This window comes from Ursus arctos, unplaced genomic scaffold (assembly GCF_023065955.2).
Source record: "Ursus arctos isolate Adak ecotype North America unplaced genomic scaffold, UrsArc2.0 scaffold_4, whole genome shotgun sequence".
Taxonomy (NCBI): Eukaryota; Metazoa; Chordata; class Mammalia; order Carnivora; family Ursidae; genus Ursus; species Ursus arctos.
The window spans coordinates 40,270,012-40,283,464 of record NW_026623056.1 but is presented as its reverse complement, the minus strand read 5'-3'; the positions used below and the strand labels follow the sequence as shown (position 1 = coordinate 40,283,464).

Here is a 13,453-nt window from a genome sequence, read left to right as displayed (position 1 = left end):
CTTCAGGCTTGCTGGCTGCTGCCTTTATTGTAGTAGTGAAATTAGGCTCACGGGTATTTCACCAACTGTTCCTATGGTTGCATGTAAACACATACATTTACTCGGTTTTATTCTTTGTCCATCAGCCCTAGGCTGTAGTCCTCAGCCTAATGCTTGTTCTCTTAAGGTTGGAAGGTTATTTTATCTCAAGCTGGAAAACTAGTATGTGGCATCTTACCTGGCAGGGAAGCTGTCATATATTAGGAGTCACTTCCCTCCACCCCAGTCTCAGTCCTCTGCAAATGGAAGTAATGGGGCAGATACCACAGGCCTGGCAGCTGGCGGAGGTAGGAGGTTCTCTGCCTTTGGATTCAGATTGTTTCAGCCTTACTCTGGTTTTTGGCTGGGACACCGACGAGTTCTTCTGCTGTCAGAAAAAAAAAAAAAAAAATCCTTCAGCTGGCAGGGTGGGAGATTTCCCTGCCTGACCTCCAGCCTAGCCCAGACAGGTGGGGGGGGGGGGAGCCCTCCCTTCTTAACACCTGCAGGAAATGTGGGCTTTCCTGCATCAGGGGTGACAATAAAATTCAGTTTGATAGCTGATGTTACCCTCCGTTACTTTTCAGATTTTATTAAAATTAAATGTGTTAATTCTTTGTTCTTTCACCCGGGAGCCATTCTGGAAAGAAAACATATTTTAAAAGTGAACAGAAAAACTGTAATGAAAGACACGAAGCTCACATTTGTTAAATGACTTCGTGTTCTTGAAAAGAAATGTATAAAAAGCACATATTGAGTCGCTCTGCATGACTTTCTTTGTTTGGATTTTAGAAGCAGCATGACTGACACAGAGATCCTGAAGGAGAGAATCTTTGGATCCTGAGAAGTCTTTTAACGAAGGTGATACACAGAATTTCAGAGAACAATTTCAACATTGTTCTGGTGAAGGTTATACTTAGCTCTGAACCACATTACTTTCCTGTCTACGTTTCATTTCCTGGGGTCTTGCCAAATGATAAACAGACCCAGGCGTGCAGTAGGTTTGGGGTTTTCTGCACAAATAGGGTAGCTGGAGTTTGCTTCAAGGCACCAGTTGACTTCCGTGATTATGGAGCTGCTGGTGTAAGGCCTTCAGGAGACGATGGAGAAAAAATGGACCTACTGTGCTGTCTGTTCCATCATCCAGATTCATTTTGTCAGGGGTAAGGCTTCCAGTTGTCCTGTCTTGTCAAATCCGCTGCTTTAGGGGCAAGTGGGGCCTCTGTTCGTTTAAAATGCATGTGACTACTGCTGACATTGATCACCGAAGGCAGGTCGTTGCTAAGGTTTTCAGTTACGACTTTAAGTGGCAGCTTTCGGAGAGATGTTAGAGTCTAGAAATGATTACTAACGAACACTAAAAACGAGAAGGGAATGAGTGGTTTGTGCCACTGCTCTGAGACATTTTTACCCATTTCCTTCCTAAGAGGATCTCTGGAGTAACTGGGAAATCGTGCTTCTTGGAAATGAAATGCTCTCCCCTTGGTTGTCAGAACAACTCCGAACACTGAAAAAATCACAAAGCCATCAGTGCTGCGGGATCCTTGCTCAACTTTTTCTTTCTCTTGAGGATCCTTTTTCTTTTGTATATAATAAGCATTACTCCTCCAAATATGAATGTCTCTGGGAGTTGAACATATGTTGAATTTTAATGAGGCATGTGTAGGTATGGACCTGGAAGACAAAGTAGGGTCCCTACAACACTGGGAACCGGTGCCTTCAGGGCCTATTTAAACATAGCTGGAGGAAAGATTAGTTCTGCATTCCATAGCATGGGGGAATTAAAGGGAGCCTGAGTGTCTTGAGAATTAACTATGCTTTACAGATAGAGCTACAAAGATTTTAAGGAGAATTTCTAAATCAAAGGAGACTTTGGAATACAATGCTGTGGATAGAATCAGAAGCACATTACCAGGCAAAGGAAAGCTTACAGGGAGCAACATTAAACCGTACTAACTGCTTACCCAAACTTTTGAATCCATAAAAGTGTAATAATTCCCATTTGTCAAGTGCCTTAGCCTTGTTTCTTCTCTGTTGCTTGTCATCTTTTTATCTTTTTCCTTTGTGAGCTTCAGTGGTACTTGTCATAATAATATCTCATTCCTGGAACAGTGTTCCATTAATGCTAAAATTGGGCCTCCACTATTGAAGGCATGTCAAAGGCTCAATGCTTAACATAGTTTAAGTGCCTTGTACCATGTGGTCAGAGAGCTGCTGGGAGAGAATCTTCTTCTTTTATGTCTAGTATTTCAAAGTGTTGATGATAGACGATGCTGACCATAGTTTATCTTTAGTGGAAACTCTACCTGAGGTATTTTCTCCCTTCCTCCCCTCAGGGGCCCTAACTGCATGGACACGGAGGTCTCTTTGATCTGCATATTGAATGTCAGATTTCTTACTCGTCTCAACCAATTTGGGAGGCAGTTTGGATGTTATGAAGGTTATAGAAAGAGCACGGACTCTAGGCAACCAAATGCATGTTCTTTTACTGAGGTGTGACCTTAAGCAAGTCACTTAATCACCCTGTGCCTCAGTTTCCTCTCTGATAGAGTGTTAACAACATCATTCTGTGGTATGTGAGGAGGATTCGATAAAATAGCCTATACAAAAGCCTCTTGTGAACATAGATTTTTAAAAACAGCTCTACACATGTCAGTTATCTTTTCAGTTTCAGGAAATATTATTGGTGTGTTATATGTAGCTGTTGATTCATAAAACCAAAAAAAAGTCAATTATATTCATTGTTAAAGTAGTTGTCATAATAAGTTTGCTGGTGGGCTTCAATTTCTAGATAGGCTTAATTTTATTCACAGGTAGTCAGAGAACTTAAATTATCCTTTGGACAGACCAACAGACAAAGAGAGGAATATCCCTCTAGCGTCCTTAAGCAAATGCTTCTCAGGGTTTGTACTGAGCTTCTGCTTCTCGGTCTGTCTTCTCTATTGTGCACAGGCTCCCTCCTACACATAAGGCAGCCAGAGAGAAAATTCCTCAGTTGCTCCCTCACCTCACCAAAGTGACCAAGGTTTTTAAATAAGAGTCATTCCATATGAATCCTGTAAACTAATGGCTCATGTCCTTCCTTTTCAGGGGTATGGGAGAAAACATCCAATACAGAAAACATCTATGCTTTTCCTGGCTCTGATGTCAACCTGACCTGCCAAACATGGAAGACAGGCTTCTTGGTGCAGATGCAATGGTCCCAGGTCACTGATAAGTTGGATCTGATTGCCCTTTATCATCCGCAGTATGGCTTGCACTGTGCTAATGCCAGTCCCTGTGAGTCACTGGTGACTTTCACGGAAACTCCCAGAAATGTGTCAACGTGGACTCTGCATTTAAAGAACGTGTCCTCCTCACTCACTGGGAAGTATGAGTGTAGCTTTACTCTGTATCCGGAGGGTGTTCGGACTAAAATCTACAACCTACTCATTCAGACAAATGGTAAGCATAACTATAGAGGGGAAGGAGCACATGCTTTCATTGGGCTCTCGCTCATTCGACAGATATGTATTATGAGCCAACCGTGGCTAGACATAGTGCTAAGTACACAGAGGTTGGGCAGAAAGAGGTATTGCCTAAAAGAAAGACAGGAATTAATCAAATAATTCCACAAATAAATGTAAAATTGCAACACTGGTAAGTGATAAGGATAAATGATAACGGTCTTGTGAAAGAGCATAAAATAGAGGCCAGGGAAATTGGCCCTGAGAAAGCAACACCTGAGCGGAGGTCTGAAGGAGGGGTAGACATTAACACCATTTAGGAGGTGGGAGGTTTGTGAGTGATCCAGGGCGAGGGAGCAGGTTAAAGGATGAGGTGGGAGACATGGCAAAGACCAGATCATGTCAGATCTTGTCAGCCACATTTGAAGTTTTGATTTTTATCTAAGAGCCATAGAAAGACATTGAAGTGTTCACAACACAAGGATGGCATGACATTTATAGACTGGTTGCACTTGTGTCAGAAAAAGATCATGCCAGTTTCAGTGGGAGAATGGAACGAAAGTGGGCAAGAAGGAAAAGGTGGGAACAAGCTAGGAGACAGAGGAGAGAGAGTGGTAGTTTGGGTAGACATAGAAAGAGATGACAAATGGAATGCTTCAGGCATAAGATAGGTGTGACTTACTAATAGAATGGGTATAGGACAATGGTAGTATGAGTGAAGGGGAGAAGAAAAGTTAAGGTGACATGGGGAGTGCCATTCACTGAAGACAAAGGGAACAGAGCAGGTTTGTGGGGGGATGTATGCAAGTGGCTTTGGATATATGGCATATTTAGTACTGGGCAGGCAAAGGTACCAAGGAAGCCGCTGAACATGTACCATTCGCACATACGTGCCTTAGAGGGCTGCATTTGAAGGCAGGAATCCTGGGCTTCAGTTCTAGTTCCTTCCTGGCCAGAAATAAATTTCACCTGGGGCCTGTCATGTACATTCTCTGAGCCCATCTGGAAAATGATGATAATAATGCCTACCCTAAATTAGTTAGTCCTACAGTAAATGATTTCCATTTATTCTAATGGAAAAGAATGAAAATGAAAGCCAACAAATGGAAAATGCACTGGAAATGAAATGTTTTTAACTCAGGGGCAAAGTGGCCTGGTAATATAAGAGAAAAACAACAAAAATTAACTCATGAAGGCTGTGCTAAAAGAGGCCCCGAACTGCCCAGGACAGGCAACAGGGATGGATTTATTACCTCGTCTCTATTTCTGACCAGGAGATAAGACCATGGTGTTGGGACAGTCCACCTGGAGACCAGGAGCGCCTCCAGCACGACATTACGATGCCTTATTCCAATTGCTGTTTTCCGGGAAAAAAGAAACACTTGAGTTCAAATCGGGGATGGCGTGGGGTGGGGTTGAATGAAGAGCATTTTATAAGGAGACCTGTGTAGAACGTACTTCGCTACACATACTTTGGAGTCAGGTAGCCTGGATTTGAGTGTTGGCTCTGTTGTTTAATATATATACATATATATATATATATATATATATATATATATATATATTCTTTGTCAAGTTATTTCAAGTCTCTAAGCTTTTGTTTTCTTATACAACAAATACGGATAATTATAGTACTGCCTTTACAGGTACCATTATTTTGATGATTAAATGGGATAATTTGTGTAAAGCACTTAGCATAGTTCCTGCCAGAGAGTCAGAGTTTGGAAAAGGGTAGTGTTCATTAAGAAGAGTAATAATGATAATGAGTGAACTCTATTTATCAGTTCTTATTTAAAATGGGTCCTCCTCCCTTTTTTTTTCTATTTGCCTAATTCGGAACCCAAAGGAACATTGAACATACATTAGCACAAGTACACATTGACCTTGGCTTTAGATAAAGATTTTGTACCTTTTGCCTAAATCTATAAACTGTACTATTGCATCTCTGAGGATCTAAAGCCTACCCCATCGAGAATTGGCAACATGGATTGATGTTCCCTGTAGCAAATCAGGGATATGGGATAGCTTAGCTCCACACGAGGACAGCACTGGAGAAGAGGTGGTATGTTCCCCAGAAAGGAGAGTGGTGTTGCCTGTAAGGAAAGCATATTTCTTAAAATAAAGGGCAACTCAAAGAAGCCAAGTTTGTAGCTACTAAAAACTGCAAATCTCTGGAGAGGCAGAAGCCATGTCTACACGTTTTGTGGTTGGAAATTTCCCAGTCTTCTGATTGTAACTTTGCTGTTGGTCGGCTGGACCAGATGAAAAAAAATGGCCTCAACGTTAGACAAATAGTTCTGATATTGTGTACTGAGTACAAAGGGAGCAACATACAAAATATCAAAACAGAAAGGGACAAAACATCCTTCATCACAGAGTGACCTGAAGTGTAAGCCTGGTGGAGAGTGAAGGGGTAGACACTTAACTCAGATGAGGCAGTTGTCATACAAAAGCCCTGTCAAATCCCCACCCAAGGACACATCTTTTCGCCCGTTATTCCTTTGATCTCCACTCACTTCTCTCGCTTGTGCCATTTCCCTAGTACATCCTTGGGAGATCTTCAGGTTCACAAGCTAGTTGGGTAAGCAAAGCACACATGAAGTGTAAACACTGACGAAGCACGTGAACAAAAGCAAATTCAGATGGTGCAGAAGATCTCAGTATGAAAATCTGCAGGACCACGGGCAGCTGGGACCTCTGGTCTCCTTTCTGTTGTCTTCTGAGCCATTCTCCTTCCTGTCTGTCCACAAAACAGTATGTGTCTAAATTCTGTCCCCATGTCCCCAGAGGGCCTGAGAACGGCTTCTGTTCTCTTCTCACAATATCTTGTTCCTTTGTGTGGCTGGTGCTCTGGGGCTGTGGATGAGGGTAGAAATGATAATGAACAGTTGGGCATCTGCTGCTTTTTCATTCTCACCCCCAGGGTTTCCTCCTGGGTTAGCTTTCACGTTAGCCCAAGAAAAGCAGTTTTCTGAGTTAAGCCTTTAGTTGTTGTAATTAATCCAGGTTTCCTGGATTTTGTTTTCTTATATAAGTGCCTGAGATTGTATGATTTTTGATGTATTTTAAAATTTGAAGTTACTAGTATCTGTTATAAAAGTGCAGTGTGACTTTGATTTCCCAGATCACAACAAAAGCCTTGGAGGGCTGTTAATGTTGTTACTGGAAGCAGTAGAAGGGGAAGAAGTAATGGTAATACAAGGAGGAGGAGGAGGGGTAATAGAAGTAGTATAGGATACAGTAAAAGAACTATTATATTACTAGTAATGGAATATAATATCTTGATAATATAATCTTGATAATTTGACTACCCTGTCTAAAGGCATAATTTGTTCTTCGACTCTTTTCCAGTTTTATTGAGATATAATTGACATATGACATTGTATTTGTTTTAGGTGTACAACAGATAATTTGATACTTATATATGTTGTGGAATGATTACCACAATAAGTTTAGTTAATATCCATCACCTCACAAAGTTAAATTTTTTTTCTTGTGGTGAGAACTTTTTAAGATTTACTTTCTTAGCAACTTTCAAACATATGATACAGTATTGTTAACTTTAGTCACCATGCTGTATATCTTATAATTGGAAGTTTGTACATTTCACCCCATGCCTCTACCTCTGGCAACCACCACCCTGTTCTCTGTATCTATGAGTTCATTTTGTTTTGTTTTTTAAGTTCCACATATAAATGAAATCATACAGTATGTGTCTTTCTTTGTTCATGTAGCATAATTCCCTCAAGGTCCATCCATATTGTCACAAATGGCAGGATTTCCTTCTTTTTTATAAATGAATAATATTTCCTCATATATTAGAATATTTTATTTATCCATTCATCCATCGGTGGACACTTGGGTTGTTTCTGGGTCTTACCTATTGTAAATAGTGCTGCAATGAACATGAGGAGGCATATATCTTTTCACGATAGTGATGTTATTTCCTTTAGATATATAGCCAGAAATAGAAATGCTGGATCATATGGTAGTTCTAATTTTATTTTTTATTTATTTTTATTTTTTTTAATTTTATGTATTTATTTGAGAGAGAGAGAGAGAAAGAGAATCTTCAAGCAGACTCCCCGCTGAGTGAGGAGCCCAAGGCCTGGCTCGATCCCACCACCCATGAGATCATGACCACCCATGAGCCAAAACCAAGGGCGGGAATCTTAACTGACTGAGCCGCCCAGGCACCCTGATTGTTCTATTTTTAATTTTCTGTGGAGCCTCCATACTGTTTTCCAGAGTGGCTGCACCACTTTACATTTCCACCAACAGTGCACAAGCACTGCCTCTTCTCCATGTCTTTTCCAATATTTATTATCTGATCTTTTTGATAATAGCCATTTTAACAGGAGCGAGGTGACATCTTACTGTGGTTTTGATTTGCATTTCCCTGATGATTAGTGATGTTGGGCCCCTTTTCCTTGCCTATTGGATACTTGGATATCTTATTTGGAAAAATGTCTGATCAATTTCTCTGGCCATTTTTAAATTGGATCGTTTTGTTATTGTTGTTGAGTTGTATGATTTGTTTATATATTTTGGATATTAACCCCTTATCAGATATGTGATTTATAAATATTTTCTCCCATTCCATAGGTTGCTTTTTCATTTTATTGTTGTTTTCCTTTGCTGGGAAGAAGCTTTTTAGTTTGATGCAGTCTCATTGCTTATTTATGCTTTTTTTGCCTTTGCTTTTGGTGCCCAATCAGAAGACCATTGCCAAGGCCAAAAAATCATTGCCCCTAGGTTTTCTTCTACAAGTGTTATGGTTTGGAGTTTTATGTTCAAGTTTTTAATCCATTTTGATTTGATCTTTATATATGGTGGAAGACAGGAGTCCAGTTCCATTCTTTTGCATGCAGCTATCCAGTTTCCCCAAAATCATTTGTCAAAGAGACTATCCTTTCCCTGTTGCATATTCTTGGCTCTTTTCATAATAATATTGTTATAAATTAATGGATCCTATATATGGATTTATTTCTGGGCTCTCTGTTTCATTGATCTATGTGTCTATTTTTATAGCAGTTTGTTCTTGAACTTGAATTCTGGCTCTTCTTAAATTCTTGTATTCAATCTTTATCCAACAAATATTTTTGAGTGCTTGTGGATGCTAGGCACCAGAGATACAATACAGACATGACTCTGTCATCAGGAATCATGAAGTCCACTGGGAAGAGACAAAATAACCAAATAAGCAAAAAAAAAAAAAAAAAAAAAAAAAAGACCGAATTCCAACAGTGAGAAGTGCTCTTGCAGTAAGAAAGTAGTGTTTTGAGAGGATATAATAGGAAAATCAAGAAGGGTTTCCTGGGGAAGTGATACTTGAACAGGAGTTAACCAGGTAAATAGGGGGAAGACAGCTTTATAGAAAACAGGATATGTAAAGACCCTGTGGTGGTAGGAAGACATTGCAACTGTGGGGAGTTTTCAAAAATATTATGGCTTGAGCAGAAGGATTGAAAGGGAAGCCTTTGAAGAAGAGGCTAGAGAGATTGAGTAGTCCAATTAAGTTTTATCTTTATCCTAGGAGCTGTGGAAATTAATTGGAATTAATTTGTTGTTGATTTTTTTAAATTTTGCATTTCAAAAAGATCTTTGTGACAAAAGTGTAGAGAATGAATTGAGAAACAGTAGAGAGGATAATGTAGATCAGTTAAGACAGGACAGAAATCTAAGTGAGAGATGCTCAGTAACATTGAGTAGAGTGGCAGCGAGGTACCTGGGGAGGAATGTTCAAATCGTGAAAGGAGCCGAGATGCCCTTCAACAGATGACTGGATTAAGAAGATGTGGTCCATATATACAATGGAATATTACTCAGCCATCAGAAAGAATGATTACACAACATTTCCAGCAACATGGACGGGACTGGAGGAGATTATGCTAAGTGAAGTAAGTCAAGCAGAGAAAGACAATTATCATATGGTTTCACTCATTTATAGAACATAAGAAATAGCAGGAAGATCGGTAGGAGAAGGAAGGGAAGAATGAAGGGGGGGTAAACAGAAGGGCGAATGAACCATGAGGGACTCTGGGAAACAAACTGAGGGCTTCAGAGGGGAGAGGGGTGGGGGATTGGGATAGGCCGCTGATGGCTATTAAGCAGGGCACGTATTGCATGGTGCACTGGGTGTTATATGCAAATAATGAATCATGGAACATTGCATCAAAAACTGGGGATGTACCATATGGTGACTAATATAACAAAATAAAAATTATAAAAAAGAAAAAGGAGTATGCTTAGGAGAGTTGCCGTCTGGGATTTGGTGTTGGATTGCACATGTGGAACGAGGAATAAAAAGCAGTATCAAGAATGATGTTTTGGTTTCAAATGTGTGGAACAGAAAAAAACAGGGGAGTTACTTACTGTGTTAGAAAAAACCAGAGGACAATCCAATCATGCAGGGATTGTTTGGATTTTGACTGAATTTGATTTTGTACATGTTGAGTTAGACAGGAAGTTGACACATTCAGGAGATGTCAAGGAAATAGGTAGATATACAATTCCTGTTCTAGAAGAGAGGTTTAAGCTAGAGATACAAATTGGTGAGCTATATGGCTGTATGCTGAGACTTTGAGAGTGAAAGAGATCGTGTAGGCAGAGAAAATCAGGTGAGAAAAGCAATGTGGCCCTTCACCTGATAGATGGAGAAAGATAAATCTTCAAAGGATATAGAAGTGAGACTAAAGAGGCAGCAGTAAAATCAGGAGAGAAGTTGGCTCATAAAAAAAACAGGATGATAATATTTCGTGAAAGGAATAGCTATCAATTCTGATGTTTCTGAGAGGACAACATGGTTATTGGATTGTATTTAGGGACAAGGATGTTACTGATCACCTTAACAGAAGCTGTTTGTGTGGCACAGAAGAGAGATGGAAGTCAGACTCGGGGGAGCAGAGGAGTGAGTAGGAAGCAAGGAAATGGAGACAACAAATGTCGACACAACTTCTAAGAAGTCTGTCAGGAGTAAGGGGAAGGGTATGAGGATTTGCATCGGTGTTGTGCAGGTAGTGGGGTGCTTTTAATTAATGCAAGATGCTTGGCTAAGCTTCAAAACCAAGTCAAAGTTGAAAGAGAATAGTTAAATACACCATAGAGAAGGTACAATGAATAAATAAGGTTTCTGAGAATATAGGGGCAATGAGATCTATAACATTAGTGCTATGGGTATCCTGAAACTGGACAGAAGGATGGTTTTTAAAAATTATATAACAGGAGAGAAGGAGATTGGGTTAAGTGTGTGTGATGAGGGCGGTGCCCTCTTCTGTTTTCTCTAAAATAGGAAACTCGGGGCCGCTGGGTGACGCAGTCGGTTTTAGCAGCCGACACTTGGTTTCGGCTCAGGGTGTGATCTCGGGGTCCTAAAATGGAGCCCCGCATCCAGGTCCGGCTCGGTGCAGAGTCTGCTTGGGATTCTCTCTCCCTCTGCCCCTCCTGCTTGTTCTCTCTCTCTAAAATAAATAAATAAATCTTTAAAAACTTAAATAAATAAAATAGGAACCAAAGTCATCATCAGGTAGAGAGAGGGAGGAGGCTTCAGAAAAAGAGATTGAAATAGCTTCTATGAATAGAGGGAAAATGAGTTCACTAGGTAAATGTATTTGAATTTTCGGTTAGCGTTGAATGTACATTTGAGTATGGTAAGAAATTGGATTGAAGACAGTTTGCTTTCACCAGTAGTGCTCGGCTGCTTGCGTCTGGGCATTAAAAAGTAGATAGTTGGAGTTTCACTACTGGATCCCCTGTATAGTAATGGGGGACGGGGGAAAGAGCCAAGGGCTTTGGGATATGAGCAAGAATGTTACTGAAATGATGGACTGTAGAACTTTAGCTAGATAATGAGGGAAACAAAGAAAAGAAAGCTGGTAGATTGGGAGAAAGTAGAGATCAACTCATTTAAAAACTCAATGGGGACAAAGAACAGTTGAGACAATTAGTTGCACAAAACAACCAGCAGGAGCGTTTGTGGGTGTGGAGTGATTCTGTAGGTGGAGCAACTATGTGTGGCACAGAAGGTCCAAACACAGTCATGAAAGTGGATGGCAGAAGTGGAGTGGAGTCCGTGGGGATAACAGTGGCAGACTGGGGGCCAGGTAGTGGATAGGGCAATGGCACGGTAACTGAAACCACCCGGGATCATATCAGGGTTGCAATCTAGATACTGAGATCTTCGAAGAATAATGGATGAAGACTGGGACATCAGAGTGGGAACTGGCAAACTTGAAGGACCAGATAGCAAATATTTTTAGGCTTTGTCCATACAGCCTGTACCGCCTGTGTCAACTGTTCAACTCTGCTGTAGCATGAAAGCACCTACAGACAATATGTAAGCGAAGAGGCCTGCTGTGTTCTGGTAGAATTTGATTTACAAAACTAGCCTCCAGATTCGACCCACAGGCCGTAGTTTTACAGTCCCCAAATTAGAGGATAGTAGCAGGGAATCTGGGGAGAGAGGAATTAGTTTTTCTCAAAGTGTGTTACATATAGCTGGCAATCCTCGAGATGATTTCAGATGATTCGTGAAAAGATTTTAAAAACCTCTAATTGTGGAAAATTTCAAACATGTAAAATTATATAGAATAGTATAATGAGCTCCCATGTACTGAACATGCAACTTCAATCATTATTAAGTCACGGACAGTCTTGTTTCATTTAAACCCTTAGCAACTACCACCTCCCAGACTGAACAAAATCCAAGATATCTTATTTACTTTAGAATGATTCTTTAAAAGATAAAAATGATGTGTATATATAGCCATGATACCACTACCAGGACTAAAAATAACTAGTAAGTTCTTAATACCATGTAATATCCGGTTGGCTTCATAGTTACTATTTTTACATTTTGGTTATTTGAATTGGCTTCACATAAACTCAAAGTATTGTGGTCATTTGAAAACTCTCTTTTATTTTTTTTTTAATTTTATTTATTTATTGGAGAGATAGAGCATGGACGTAGGGGGAGGGGCAAAGCGAGAGAGAGAAGCAGACTCCCCGCTGAGCAGAAAGCTGGACACCCCAAAACTCTCTTTTAATCTGAAGGTTATTTTGTATTTCTTATTTTTCTTTTCCAAAATATTTATTAAGTAAATTTGACTCTTTATCTTATAAAATTACCCACAGCCTGGATTTTGCTCTTACATCCAATGGTATCTCCATGTTCCTCTCTCACTATTTAGCTAGGTATAGAGATTTGATCACATTAACTTTTGTTTTTATTTTTTGTGTTTTTTGGCGCAAGTACTTCATAGATGATATTCCATGGTTACATCAGAGGCACATAATGTCTGGTTGTGTGATGTTAATTAAGCACCATTGATAAGTATTGCCTAGATCCCCTAATTCATTGTGGGTTGACAAAGAATGATGCTCAAATCCTATCATTCTTTTATTTATTACCTGACATCTTCTTATAGAGAAATTTCCTCTCATGAACCAATTATGTACTAGATGCACAGTTTGTATAAGAAAAACAAACAGGTGCTGGATTTTTTTCCCTTTATATTCCAGTTTTAAAAATAAGTTCGTTCACTAGCACTCTTATAAGGTGACCAAAAAGTATTTTGTATTGAGTATTATGAATTCATATGAATGTGAACATATCGATGAATTTCAGTTCATTATGGTTATTATCCTTGTTATGCTAAAAATGTCCCATGTATAAAATCTATTAATCCTTTGTCATGTAAGTTGCAAATATTTTCCCAGTTTGTCATCTGTCCTTACTTGCTTGTAATATTGTTTCCAATGCAGTGTAATACTTTCATGGAAAAGTTCTCCGCATTCTCAGATTATATAGAAATTCATTCATGTTATTTCTAACACTTGCATGGATTTTTATTAGCATTTAAATTTGTGATGCAGATTTCAAGTATTAAAAAATGTGCCTAAATTTCGACTTTTGTATATCTCTAATGCTTTTTTCTATATTTTCTCTGTTCTTCCTTTCTGTAGTTTAGTTTAGAAATTTTCTATTGACC

General features: G+C 39.5%; 1 protein-coding gene across 2 annotated transcripts in view; it reads left to right on the top strand.

Moving 5' to 3' along the window:
- The first annotated feature begins 1,023 nt into the window (after positions 1–1,023).
- Positions 1,024–13,453, top strand: part of CD96 (CD96 molecule) — an 89,385-nt gene continuing 76,955 nt past the window's right edge. Inside the window, exons 1-2 of one of the 2 annotated variants that reach the window (XM_026492905.4) lie at positions 1,024–1,181; positions 3,109–3,462. In XM_026492905.4, coding sequence (XP_026348690.1) covers positions 1,121–1,181; positions 3,109–3,462 — 415 coding nt within the window. In that variant the 5' untranslated portion in view covers positions 1,024–1,120. The remainder of the gene's footprint in view (positions 1,182–3,108; positions 3,463–13,453) is intronic. The other variant, XM_057306801.1, reaches the window with a different exon arrangement.